Genomic DNA, 12,811 nt, shown 5'->3' with positions numbered 1-12,811 from the left:
TCAAGACTGGTCGATTCCTAGAGCCAATGTACTGTAGGTTAGGCCTTTTGGTTGTGCACTCATAAAAGTTTTATTTTTATATCTGTGTGCCTAAAACCCAGAGGGAGAGACAGACACAGGTGACCTTTATGGGAGGTCACCGGAGAGGGTCACTGAATGAAATCTCTCAAAGCAAACCAAGGACTCAGCAGCCTAGGGAATACATGGCCACATGGCCAAGCCTTGTTTAGCAGTTGAGAGTGTGTGTGTGTGTGTGTGTGTCTGTGTGTGTGAGAAAGGGAGAGACAGGGACAAATGTCTCATCAACCTTCACACATCCCACATGCTCAAAGCATTTTTATGTAGGTGTGAGTAACTAACTAAGAATAGTCTTTTATGAAAAACGTCTTCTCTTCTTGCCGATTAAAACAGTAACCCAAGAACTCATATACTCACAATTTGATTTTGCCTTATAAGCACGTTTACAGATCATGTCCATGAAAGAGATGGCATGATGACATAAGTGCATACATCAGGGAAAAATATTTGAAAATATAGGGCACATGGTAAAACATGCTGACAGCAACACTTTTATCAAAAATCTATTTAGCAACTATGTCCAAAGCTTTCTATAAATCTTTTGTATTTTGACACTGCCCCCTGGTGTCTGCCAAAGAATGGTGCAACAATTAGATTGTACTGAACCATGCATTAATGTTTCAGGCTGACAAGAACAAATACTTTGTACATACGTATATTATTTAATTTCACTTTGCAAAAACAGGATGGAAAATAAAAGCACAGTTCTTTAACAGTTATGTACTTGTTGCAATAACATGTTTCTATTTTACAACTCCGTCAAAATTAAAGATGGGCAGTACATAAGCACAATTTTGAAGGACGAGACATGCTATCTAACCTCTGCATGCCACTGGTCTAAATCTAGGGCTGGGTACTGATTTCAATACTTTTTAGGTACCGACCAAATTGCCTCCTTAATATCGAGTATTGAAAAATGCCTCGTAATAATGATACTGATTGGCTGCCTAACATTACACCTCGTAGAGTCCTGCAGGAACCTCTCAGTTACACAGAGACAGGGCTCACGTAGTAGGAGGTGAAAAATAAATTAAAAGATTACTCTGTAATGTTGTAATTTCTTTTTGTTAAAATGGATTTTATAAAATTGGTATCGAAAAAAGTATTGTTCAGCACACGGTATAATAATCACGGTATCAAAATTGTTTTAACAATACCCAGCCCTATCTAAATCTAATACCAACTAGACTTTCTTTATTGGCTTCATTAAAAACCTGTATTTGTATTTGTAGTTCTTTCACTTCAAGTCATGAAAAGGTGCTCAGATCTGTTCATTGACTTTTCACTTATAAGAGAAGAACATCATTGGAAGAGTGTCATTCTGGAGAAACGTTATTTCTTACGACAGATTATTCATGGATGATTATATCCAGCCATTTACAATACAGTTAATACAAAGTTTTCTTTTTCAGTGTGACCTATAATTCTGACATTGAATCATATTTGAAAAAAAAAAAAAAAAGTAATTCAAATAAAATGTACTTTGACCGTGTATTAATTACATATAACAGAATTTGACGGTGGTTAATCTTATGTTCACCCATTATCAAATTTGAAAAACACACAAATAAAACAAAAACCTTAAAAAGGGGCTGTAGTCACATTAATATAGCAGCAAACAAATATTTGATATGTAGAGATGTAGTGAAGTAAAGGCATCCTGAGCAGAGAATGAAGTCACACTGCCTCCGTGTGTGTTGCAGAGGTCGCGGTAGGCGATTATTTTCAGTCACTGATGGAATATTTTTAGCAATGACAGAACAATCTGAAGGCCGTCCGTCATTTTGACAGATTAGAACTCCGAGGGCGATCTACCGTAACTTTAATTCGAGCCTGCTCGTAACAGGTACCGACGACTTCACTTGTCTCTCCTCTTCTTCTGGCTACACCAGGCGTGACAGCAGCACGATGGTGGTGCGTATGTGCCACAGAGATCCGCTCTTCACGTAAAGAAAAGGCCAGTCTTCTTTTCATATTTTTTTTTTTACGGTGAAACAGGAGAGCAGAGGATATTAACGATGGTGGAAATGTTCAAGAAATCAAGAAAGTCTAACGCAACCACTGGTGTGTAATTCGAGCTGCTCTGTTCTTTGTTTTGATAGCCAGTCCAACCGCACGTGCACTTAAGTGCATGTGACCGAGAAAGAAGGTAGGTAGGTATTTCATGTAGGCTATTGGGGGAATGGTGATTGCCATGGAGAGGCAATGCCAGCCTGCTGTTTTTTTTTTCTTCATATTTTTGAGTACAGCACCTTTCAATACTTATAATACTATTTTTAGCATTTAGAAATAAGTTCCTAAGGTTTATTTTGCATTTTTTTAATCTTTTCAAATAGGATTGGGGCCTATGTCAGGCTCCTGCTGATCATCCATGTAGTAGGGATCTCCTTGATGGACTCTGTGATTGTGTACTCTCAGGTTCCCCCTGTGGGCAAATCTTTTCCCGCACTCTGTGCAAGCAAAGGGCCTCTTCCCCATGTGAACATCACGTTGGTGGGCTCTTAAGTTCCCGCTGCGGGCGAATCGTTTACCACATTGAGCGCAGCCAAAAGGACGTTCCCCTGTATGTGTGCGAGTGTGCACAGTAAGCTCAGAGGGAGTGAGGAAGCTCTTGTCACAGAACTGACACGGATGCAGTCTGACTCCTGTGTGGCGTAAAAGGTGTCTGCGCTGGTGGGAGGGGTAGGTGAAACACTTGGTACAGTATGGACAGGTGTAAGGTCGTCCACTCCCTCCGCCAGGAGCTGGAGGGGGGCTGAGGCTGTTTGTATGTCGCAGCGTGAGCGACTGTGAATTGGACTGTGGTCGGAGAGGGTCTCTATTGACAAAAGTTGTGACCCGCCGTGTGTGATTGATGGGGCCTCTCCCCCCCCTGTCATCTCTGGGTCTCCATGGTGATTCGCCAGAGGGGGCTTGGGGCTGAACTTGCCGAGCCCCCCTATGCCCCACACCTTGGCTCTGCACCAAGTTCTGATTGGAGTTGTGGTTCTCAGGCTCCTGGTCCAGGAAAGGAAAAGAGCTATCCTCATCTTCGTTGCTGGTTTCGTCAGAGCCAAAACCTGGTCGAAAGCAGGGTGTGTCTGTGCCAGTGCTGCTGCTAGCTGGATCAGAGCAGCTGGTGCCACCTGCCTGCAGGTTCTCCAGACCGGACACCCTACCCCGAGTGGTGTCCAACCCCGGTAACCACTCCCCTGGTTGAGCTAGGCTTGGGTCAGGCCTGGGGGAGCAACGCCCGCTCTGGGAGATGGAGAGAAAAGGGGTGGAGGCTTGATTCTGGAGGGATCTGTGGTCTGCACTGCCCTGATCCCAATGAGACACTGCAGAGAAATTAAGAGGGAAAAGGACAATAAATGCATTTTCATCTCACCACCTGTAATATAACACCTTTACACTCAAAAGAATTTCAAGGTTATCTAGCTCTAGCATTAAAATGCTAAATAGTCAATAGTGGGAGAAGAATATAGTGACTTCTTACATTTGGCCTTAGCTTGTGTGGCAGACAGGGTATCTCTCTGCCTCTGGTCCCCAGCAGCAATGCTTCCCTCTGGGACTTGGACTGCCACAGACCCCAGGGTAGGTTGTGATCCAGCACGCTATGGAGAACAAGTAAAACTGGTCTGTAAAGCGCGGAAAAGCCAACAGCAAGGCATGTTGCAAATGTCACCTTGTGCTAGCTGTTTTAGAAATCATAAAAGTTTAAATAATTCAGTTTATACAGCCAACTTCTGTAGCAGGAGGACAGGGTATGACCTCATGTTTTACTGAAGCTCCGCCTGTGACCTCTTCTTTCAGGCCGCTGAGGCTCTGACTGAGTCTTTCTGCTGGGTCTGAATGAGAAGACATATCCTTCCCCACATTCAGTCCTGTGGAAAAAAAGTGTAGGTGGTCAGTGTATCAGTAAAGCCTCTGGTGCAAGTTCAGTAGTGATAGTGATGACAACAACGGTTGATCTTAATACACCATGGGGCTGATCTTTATGCATTAAAGTTATAAAAGATGGATTGGTTTGAGATACAGCCTAGGACACAAGATTATCCTAGACCATTAGCATACTTTATGCCCACTTTTATTACGTCTTTTTACTCAAATGACCAAAGTGAGGGAAATATCCTGTATTACCTGATCCTGTGAGGGTCTGCTGCCTTAAGCTTCCTTCTCTGTCTCCTGATGACATCTCTCCTTCCTCGCACCCTCCACCCTTCGCCTTGTGCCTCCTCTCCAGCTTGCCTCGGAGGATGGAGATCTCCTCTGTTTTCTGCGCTAGCTCCGCCTGCTGTTCACACAGGCTGCTCTCAAAGATCTTGGCGATCTCGCACACAGCGGCTGCCAGAAGCGAGTCCATGACGGTGGCCAGCTGAGCGTGGAAAGCACTCCTAACGGACTCCATGTTCCTTTGTTTCAGGGATAATGGTTTAATGTTAACAACGGATTGATGTTTAATTCTATAGTTGGCCTCCGGAGACAGTTGAGGGGCGATGTGGTTAACGTTACCACTGTAAACCCTCCTCTGCCCTGACATCTACGGACTGCCATGAAATGTTTCCATGCCAAGTAGCTACGCCATTTCCAATAGCCATCTATCGCAGCAATTTGCTTTTATAACCCAATCTCCTTGTGATTAAATATCCTGTGTGGCGTGTTTAGATATCTCAACAGAGCTATCGTGTCAAGACTTTTATTGTACGTTAACGTTAAGCTTGCGTTACTTTTAGTTAACGTTGCAGTGTTGAAAAACAATGCGGTCATTTATATTGCAAGGACCCAGTTTGCATAGTACGAGAACATAAACATAGTCAACTTCTAGCTAGCTATAAGAAAACATGTTGCCATTAAACAGGCAATGCAGTCAGTGACGATGTTAGCTAACATTAGATTAATTAGCTCTAACGTTAGCTAGCTAACGTGTAAACAACGAAGCGTAGCCAGTGGTAGCACTTAACTGTGTTCATGCAATGGAAACAACCAAATACGCAGATGGGCAATGGTTCTTGACTCTCGGTGGGCAAATATCTTCACTGGCTAACATTAAATCCATGAAAACCCTTTAGTAACTTTCAAAGATGCGGCGACTCGTCGTCCAGGACTAGAAGCAGGTTGATGTCTGTGATGTGATTGCAAGTCTCGCGATAAGAAAGGGGAAGGTACAGCAGACAAAAAAAAAGAACAATAAGTGTATATTGTTGTATAGATAGACATTCAGATTAATCTGTCATTTTCAATGACGAGGAGGTACTATAGTTTACTGCAAGTAAATGCACATCAAAAACATGCAAGACAAGGTATAAAGTATGGATTTTATTGGGGAAATGTTGACAATGTGTAAGTCTAGCTACACTATAATACATTATTAAAGAAGATACAGAAGCGTAGGCTTGTAAACCATCTAAATCATTGTCTCCATGTGGATCAATGAATACAACCCCTACAGAATAAAAAAAAACAAAACGTTGGAACAGTTGAAACCGTAAAATATGTTCACTTTTGTTCAGGCTTGTTTCAGGACTCAAGCATCAGATGAAATAACAACATAACTTTGAAAGTAAGAAGTCCTCAAGAGTTCACGTATTCAGACACTCCGGGGTGATCTGAATCATTGTTTGAATGACAGACTTGATATGCTAAACAGCTCAATCTGTAATTAAGGCAAACAGTAGACAAATACGTGCAAATAACTGAACATTTACCTTCAGTAAATACAAAAACAGGGTTGGTGGTTTTGATATATTGTGTAATGTAAGATAACAGATTTTCAACAAGGGGAGATTTTATTATACAGCTTCTACCGAGGCCACTCTTTTAGTGTCTATTAGACCATTGCGGCTAATACTGTAGTCAAAGAGGTGGTTTGCTTTAAGGCAATATTGCATTTACATGGCCTTCAACTGATCGGTATTCACCGAATCAGCCAAAAGCACCCTTTATATCAGTGTCACTATCTCAATATAAAATTACATTTAAACAAATAAATGATGATAGTAAAAAAAGGGTGCTTGGTGGTGGACCTGACCCCTCATTAAATGGATAGAGACACTGATGTTTTACATCTGGGCTCTTATTTTAGATTGAAATGACAATGCCAACTACACCAGATTTTGTATTACTAGTTTTACAGTACAGTTTTAGAATTTGCCAGATGGGGAATACTGATGTAATTCATATAATTATATTATTTAATCTCAAAATAGAAAATAACAGAAACGAAGAAGGTTAACTGCTGGGAAAACCCCACCATCAATCAGTAAGAGCATAAATAACATCCAGTGTCCACAGATAGGCAATGCTAACTGTATACTGGCTTACTTATGGTAACGCTCCATATGGTTCTCAAGGCGTCCCTTATAGAAGAAGCCTTTTCCACAAACCTTGCAGAGAATAGGCAAGTCCTGCCGACACTTAGACACATGCTTATTGTACTTTGCTTGTGAGCGGAATATCTTCTCACACTTCGCACACTGGGTCCCTTCCGTAGGCTGACGGCACTTTTTCTTGTGTAAGCTTAGCTGTCCACGAAAACGAAACACTGCAGGACACAGCTCACATTTGATGGGCTTCTCTCCTGTGTGGGTGCGAAAGTGTTCAATCAACCGGTATTTGCTTTTCGAGACCTTCTGACACAATAAGCAGACGAAACCATCAGAGCAGCGTCTGCCCATTGTTTGCCATCCTGAACTCGGCCTCGTGTCTGAACTACAATCTCTCTGGACATTGTTATGGTTGATTGCCAGACTTGTGTCTTTCTTTGGAGACATCAAATCCTCTTGATCATCTTCAGTCTCCTCTAAGGGCTTGGTCGATGCAGCGTTTTCATTTGTCTCACTGGAATTCATTTGGTCTTTGTGGATTCTCATGATGTGCTTTTTGAGTGCCTGATTAACGCGGAATTTCTTTGAGCACATGTCGCAAGGGAATGGCCTCTCACCAGTATGAACACGCACGTGCTCTTTCAGCTTCGAACGTCTATGAAAGGTCTTGTTACAGTATACGCAGGAGTGTTTTTTGGTGGACCCATCTTTCTGGATAGATGATTCACTAATGTTGCTAGAGAAAGGTGTGCTTTCCTTCTCATCGATCAGCTGTTTTTTGCTTGGTGCAGTCGGGTTTTCTTCATCACAGGACTCAAGTTTTGGAGGGTTACTGGACTGAGCTTGTTTTGCCAACAATTGCTTGAGTTTTTTGCAAGTTTGTTTATGCAACTGAAGAGCACTTGGAAAACGGTATTCTTTTTTGCAACCTCGACACTTCTTGTGTGATCGTACATGCACACTTCGGCCAAACTGTGTATCAAATACTTTCTTACAAAACTTGCAGGAGTACCTCTTTTCACCACCATCATTTTTCACCGTCTCCTTTTCTCGAGACTCAGTTGCTGCGGTTTTTCTTTTCACTTTTTTGCTCTTCGTTGTATTTTCTTGCTCTTTTCCTGTTACATTTCTCCCTCTTCCTCTAAGACCTGTATTGCCTGTCAGGTCAGTATATTCCTGTTTGATATCTTGGAGCAATTGTCTCATGTCGTTTCTCATTGGTGGACGTCGAGTTCCTCGGCCGCGCATTGGTAAGGTTCTGTCCTGCATGTGTTTGTGCCCCTCGTTTAATGAGGAACCTGTGAAAGAAAAACAGCAAAATATAAATAATCGGGATCCAGTAATAGAGCAAATATGACTTGAATATGAAGAAGAAGAAAAAACAAAACACAGTCTATTGTGTAACAAATAGACTGTTTTTAAATCTTTAATAAGATACCTACAATACTGACAGTTTTGTTTTGCGTCTGCAAGATGTTATTAAGCACATAAAAGGTGGTGGTATCTCAGGAAGTGATGTAAGGCCAGCTACTGACACCTAACAATGGTGGGATGCTGAAGTGAAACTAATGGAGCTTGTTGCCACTGCTGTTTTACCTTCCATATCTCAACATTAACAATAAATAAGATGAAGTATCATCAACGTTGAGCTATGTGTACATTGTGCAAAACAAAAACAAAAAACGTTCTTGAGGAAGATATTGTGATGTCAGCCAGGCAAGATTCATCCCAGATCTGACCCCTAACGCATATTCCTTTTAATCCTCCAGGTACACACCATGTATGCAGGTGCTTGTCCGCCAATCCACATATTGGTAAAGAGCAAGTACTATGTATTACTGTACTCTGGATAATCAACAGACCACCCTGAGCGGTTTTGACAAGAACACATTTCTAGTGAGGAGACAGTCCCTATAAAAACTCTTTACAGTGTTTTCTGTGGATTGAGTAATAGAGACATTTTCTGGAAAGAGATGATGCTGCCTCATTTTTTTAACGTAATGTTTCACTGCTGTGAGCACCAGAAACTCAATTCTGCCCCTTTGAGGGTGGAGGCAGAAATCTCAGAGATGGACATTTTAAAAACTGGACGACTACAACCAAAACTATCTGCATGGATAGACAACCCACTGTTAGTAAGTTTGAACATTCTGCGTAATTTTGGGGACCCAACCCTTTATATTATATGGATGACAGTAAATTTAGGATTTTACCTGACAAGTTGATAAATACAGTGATCTAGTATTTAAAGGGAGCCCTGGAAATCATAAAATAGCTATCGGTGAATGCAAGTATGTAAATGACTGAATTAAGATAATCATTCTGGCATTATTATTTATCATTTACCGTACAAAAAATGAATGAAAGAATTCATAAGAATGAAACTCACCTCTCCTGGAGCGTCTGAGACCCTTTGTTTGCTGGCGAGAGTCATCAATGTCACGGTCAACCACCTTAAATACAGATGTTTTTTGTTATATCTCCACTGATTAACAATGCAAAGTACAAAGAAAATAGGTGCATACAGAGCTGTGTCTGCAAAGGAAGCAATAAATGAGATGAACTTCCTTGATGTTCTGAGACTTTCAATTATTTTGCCTAAATGTGAAGAAGTAGGTATGGCATAGGGTTGGGTACCGAAACAGTTCCTACGCAACCGGTAGGAATCGGACCGGATTAGAACGCATATTTCGGTTCCTCATTTCGGTTCCACTTAATGTGTCGACTGAAATATTTTCCATCTGTCGCTCCAAAACGGACGTAAAAATATCACACTTTCTCTGTAGTCTACCGTTAGCTAGCTACTGTAAATGTAGGCTTCTTTTAAAATGCCATATTTTCCCTCTGGGCTCACCAAAACGGACGTAAAAGCATATTAACCATTCACTACACGTGATCGCTAGTAAACACATTACACTTTTTCAAGAATCGGTTTAGGAATCGTTTTAAAAGTACCAGTTCGGCATCGGAATCGTAACAATCCAAACGATACCCTACCAACCCTAGTATGGCAGCTCTTTATAACACAATACAGATTAGGAAAATGCAATATACTGACAGGATTGGAGGCTCTGCAGAAATGTGTTTTTTTTTTTTTTTTTTTAAAAAAGCACAATCCCCTAAAACTAAATTAAAAATCAAGCTCCCCCAAGGAAAGGACTGGCTGTGTTGGTCTGTAAGATTCTGAATCATATCAACAACTATCTGCTCCTAATGAGGAATATTTTCACTCCACTGCATCTGCTACCAGGATATCCCAGAAAGTTGGGAGTGATAGAGATATATATATATATTTTTTACATTTTTTTTTGTTGTCAAAATCTGACACAACACTAGCATATCTTGTCAACTTCATACAACTAGCTGTGGTGACATTTCCTGAGTGCCATGTAACTTTTCAAGTGTATCAATCAAGGATGCACTGTATTTGATCCAGTCACTGAAACAAAGCACATGGCCTTCATTGGTGGGGTTATCAAATTTTCAACAACCCATCTCACCAATTATCCTGTCTCATGCAGACAAGTGTGCTGACAACTATTTTTTTAGCCTCTTCAAACAACATAGCTCAGGTTATCAGCAGTTTTCTCTGCTGGTTCACAATGCTAAATTTCAATACCACCACACCCAGATTGTCCTTTGATTGATTGATTGATTGATTGATTGATTGATTTTTAAAACAGGGACAATGCACAAATAAACACTAAACTTGTTAAACAAGAGAATATGTCTTGGGCCAACAATTGCTAATTTCCATCTGTAGTCCCTGGGCAGGTATGACAAATTTAAAAAATAACAGTTTTAAATAGAAATTTCACAGGATTATAGATAACGTGATGTCTATAGTAATTAAAAACAAGCAATTTAGCAAAAGAACAGGAAAACACTTTCAGTTACACACCTCCTGCTTGATGATTGGAATGGGCCACAGTGGAATGGACAGCTGTCGCAGTCTTACGCTGGGACACACGCTTTCTTCTTGCTTGGTCACAGTCTCGCAGCCCAGGGGAGCACACCAGTCGTCAGGTACTGCACAAACCAATACACGAAGACACAAACACGGTTAAGCTACGCTGAGTTTAAAATTGTGATTCCTTTGACTGAATGTTGTAGAAAGAAATGCACATGCACACAGTTTAAAAGGCTTTATTTTTGCTATACTCTATACGGGTAGCTCTTAAGAAAAACATATTTACTCATAAAAATGTTTTCCACGGTAGAAAGTGGCATATTTTGTCAAGTTATTCACCTCATTTGACCACTATACCTTCAAAATCAATCTCAGGAACATCAGACGTTTGTCCAGGGACGGTCAGAACATCTTCAGGGTCTCTTTGCGTTTCATTGATCGTAAATTTACTCATGTCCGCCGCTCTGTCACCTCCACATTCACTTTCTTTCAGCTTGATCTCTGCTCTCTGTAACTTTATTTTGAGGTGAGCAATCTCTTCTCCTTTCTGCGCCAGCTCCTTTTGATGGTCATGTACGCTGTTCTCAAAGATCATCATTATTTCAAACACAGCTCTCCTCAGGACTGAGTCCATGCTTGTGGTCAGCTGGGCCCTAAACCCTCTCGTCAGATATTCAGACATCTTTGAAGATGGCTGGCAGCTGCGTACAGATGTCCTCAATTGGAAAGTCTTGTGTGATGCTGTACTGGTCCTTTTACTTCCCACTATCACTTACTCCCTAAACAGAGAGATAAGAGATCAGGTCAGGTATTCTTTCAATAGGATCACTTTAGCAGGGTGGATGTTTGCAGACACAGGGCTCTAAACCCAGGGTAAAAGGGATGCTGCTCTCCTTTCCTATTTATCCACCTAACTGCCTCATAGCCTATGCAGTACCTGGGGTAGAGGTGGCATAACAATGTGAGTGGAAATTTAATATTTCAATAAAGTTAACATAAATACATTATACACAATACTGTTTCTCCAATAAATGTTTCATGATAGCAATACTAACGTTACTACTAATAGGCTATTTTTAACATCACTATTAATAATCTAAAAAGTTTTTGAGGTACACATTTCAAATGTTCAATCATTAAGACATGCACTTTTAATGTCAATATCATAGGGTAAACATGGTGCCAGAGTGCATAAAAAAGCATCAAAATACAGATTTAAAAAAAGCCCCGAATGTCCTCAAGTCCTAAAAACGCCGGTGGGGGAAACCATCAGGAATTTACGCTATGAGGTACCGTTAAAATGTGTATACCAGGGTGATTACAATACCCGGTAATGCTGGCTCACTGGTTAAGAATAAAACCCAAATGATTAACCTGGCGTTACCATGTATTCCTATAACATGTTCACGTTACTTATCTCTCTGAACCACATTAACGTTGCAGTTAACGTCAGCTATGTTCATTAATGACTAGCTAGCTAAATACATTTAACGTTAGCTTTCGACGAAAGAACAGCAGACCACATATTCGGTTCATGCTACGCACACGTGACGTTACTTTAAATACTAGCAGGCGTTGTAATGAAAAAAAACTGCTTAAGTGCGTTACGAGCTAAATTAACGTTACACATGGCGGGCAATTGACCGTCTATGCGAAATACTGACCGTTCGGCACAAGGAGAACTCCTGTAATTCGTCTACGATAATTAATTTCGTCTGGACCGCAAATGCTTTACTAGCTACGTTAACAGTAAACCGGCTCATCCACATCTAACATCTAAGATGTATTTGTTTCTTGTTAGTTAGCTAGTCAATGTGTAGCCATCACACCGTAAGATGTGTCCATACGCCATTTTCACCACTCAACAGGAGGGAAAGGTCTTACGTCAGCACTCAGCAGCACGTCACTGCTTAGCTAGTTGCCCCACACGTATTCGTTGTATCGTTCAATATTTAAAAAAAAAAAAAAAAAAATATATATATATATATATATATATATATATATATATGGTCCAAATAGTTGGATTAGCTAGCTAGGTCATGAATGTATTATAAAACCTGAGGTAGACATTTTTCTTTAGCGCATGCGCTCCATATGTATAGTAAAACAGGCGGCGGTTACTATAGCAACCAATCTGGTACGACAATATTGTTAATTAATCAAAACGTTGTGATTTATGTAAAGACTGCCTATATAATATGTCAATGTACATCAGCAATACCTTTTCATGTCACAGAATCTGATAAACTGACACTGCGTATGCTCCCCCTTCAGGCCTAAAGGTAGATATCCTGAGGTGGACTGCTTACTCTTTTACTCAGTGAATATCCAATATAATTTTTCTTCACACACCATTTTATGGAACAACAGATGTATTACCATATCCGACTGGTATGATAATGGCCTAACTTTTGCTTATGGTTTACTGAATACAGGTTAGCCTGTTAACGTTTGAAGAATTTAACACAAAGTACAACGTATCTACGGCAAGAATAGAATACGGAAAAATCTGTAAAGCAAT

The 12,811-nt window shown here is 40.7% G+C and overlaps 2 protein-coding genes across 4 annotated transcripts; both read right to left on the bottom strand.

Annotated features, from left to right (window-relative positions):
• Positions 1-729: 729 nt before the first annotated feature.
• Positions 730-5,192, bottom strand: LOC116052598 (zinc finger protein 707-like). Of its 2 annotated transcripts, none has more exons than XM_031303403.2 (4): positions 4,198-5,192; positions 3,802-3,941; positions 3,554-3,671; positions 730-3,395 (listed from the first exon to the last, which is right to left on the bottom strand). In XM_031303403.2, the coding sequence occupies exons 1-4, from the start codon at positions 4,595-4,597 to the stop codon at positions 2,407-2,409; spliced, it is 1,647 nt and encodes a 548-aa protein (XP_031159263.1). In that variant the 5' UTR covers positions 4,598-5,192; the 3' UTR covers positions 730-2,406. The 2 variants fall into 2 exon arrangements, with proteins under 2 accessions (XP_031159263.1, XP_031159264.1); XM_031303404.2 differs by having other exon boundaries at positions 3,829-3,941.
• Positions 5,193-5,358: 166 nt separating this feature from the next.
• On the bottom strand, positions 5,359-12,193 carry LOC116052600 (zinc finger protein 540-like). 2 transcript variants are annotated; one of them, XM_036002607.1, is made up of 5 exons: positions 12,175-12,193; positions 10,648-11,069; positions 10,282-10,409; positions 8,770-8,833; positions 5,359-7,678 (listed from the first exon to the last, which is right to left on the bottom strand). In XM_036002607.1, the coding sequence occupies exons 2-5, from the start codon at positions 10,970-10,972 to the stop codon at positions 6,375-6,377; spliced, it is 1,821 nt and encodes a 606-aa protein (XP_035858500.1). In that variant the 5' UTR covers positions 10,973-11,069; positions 12,175-12,193; the 3' UTR covers positions 5,359-6,374. The 2 variants fall into 2 exon arrangements, with proteins under 2 accessions (XP_035858500.1, XP_031159266.2); XM_031303406.2 differs by lacking the exon at positions 12,175-12,193 and adding an exon at positions 11,955-12,168.
• Between the last annotated feature and the right edge of the window lie 618 nt (positions 12,194-12,811).

The sequence above is a fragment of the Sander lucioperca genome, chromosome 1, assembly GCF_008315115.2.
Source record: "Sander lucioperca isolate FBNREF2018 chromosome 1, SLUC_FBN_1.2, whole genome shotgun sequence".
NCBI lineage: Eukaryota > Metazoa > Chordata > Actinopteri > Perciformes > Percidae > Sander > Sander lucioperca.
Note: the sequence above shows the minus strand (reverse complement) of the source record. Positions and strands in the feature narration are given on the sequence as shown.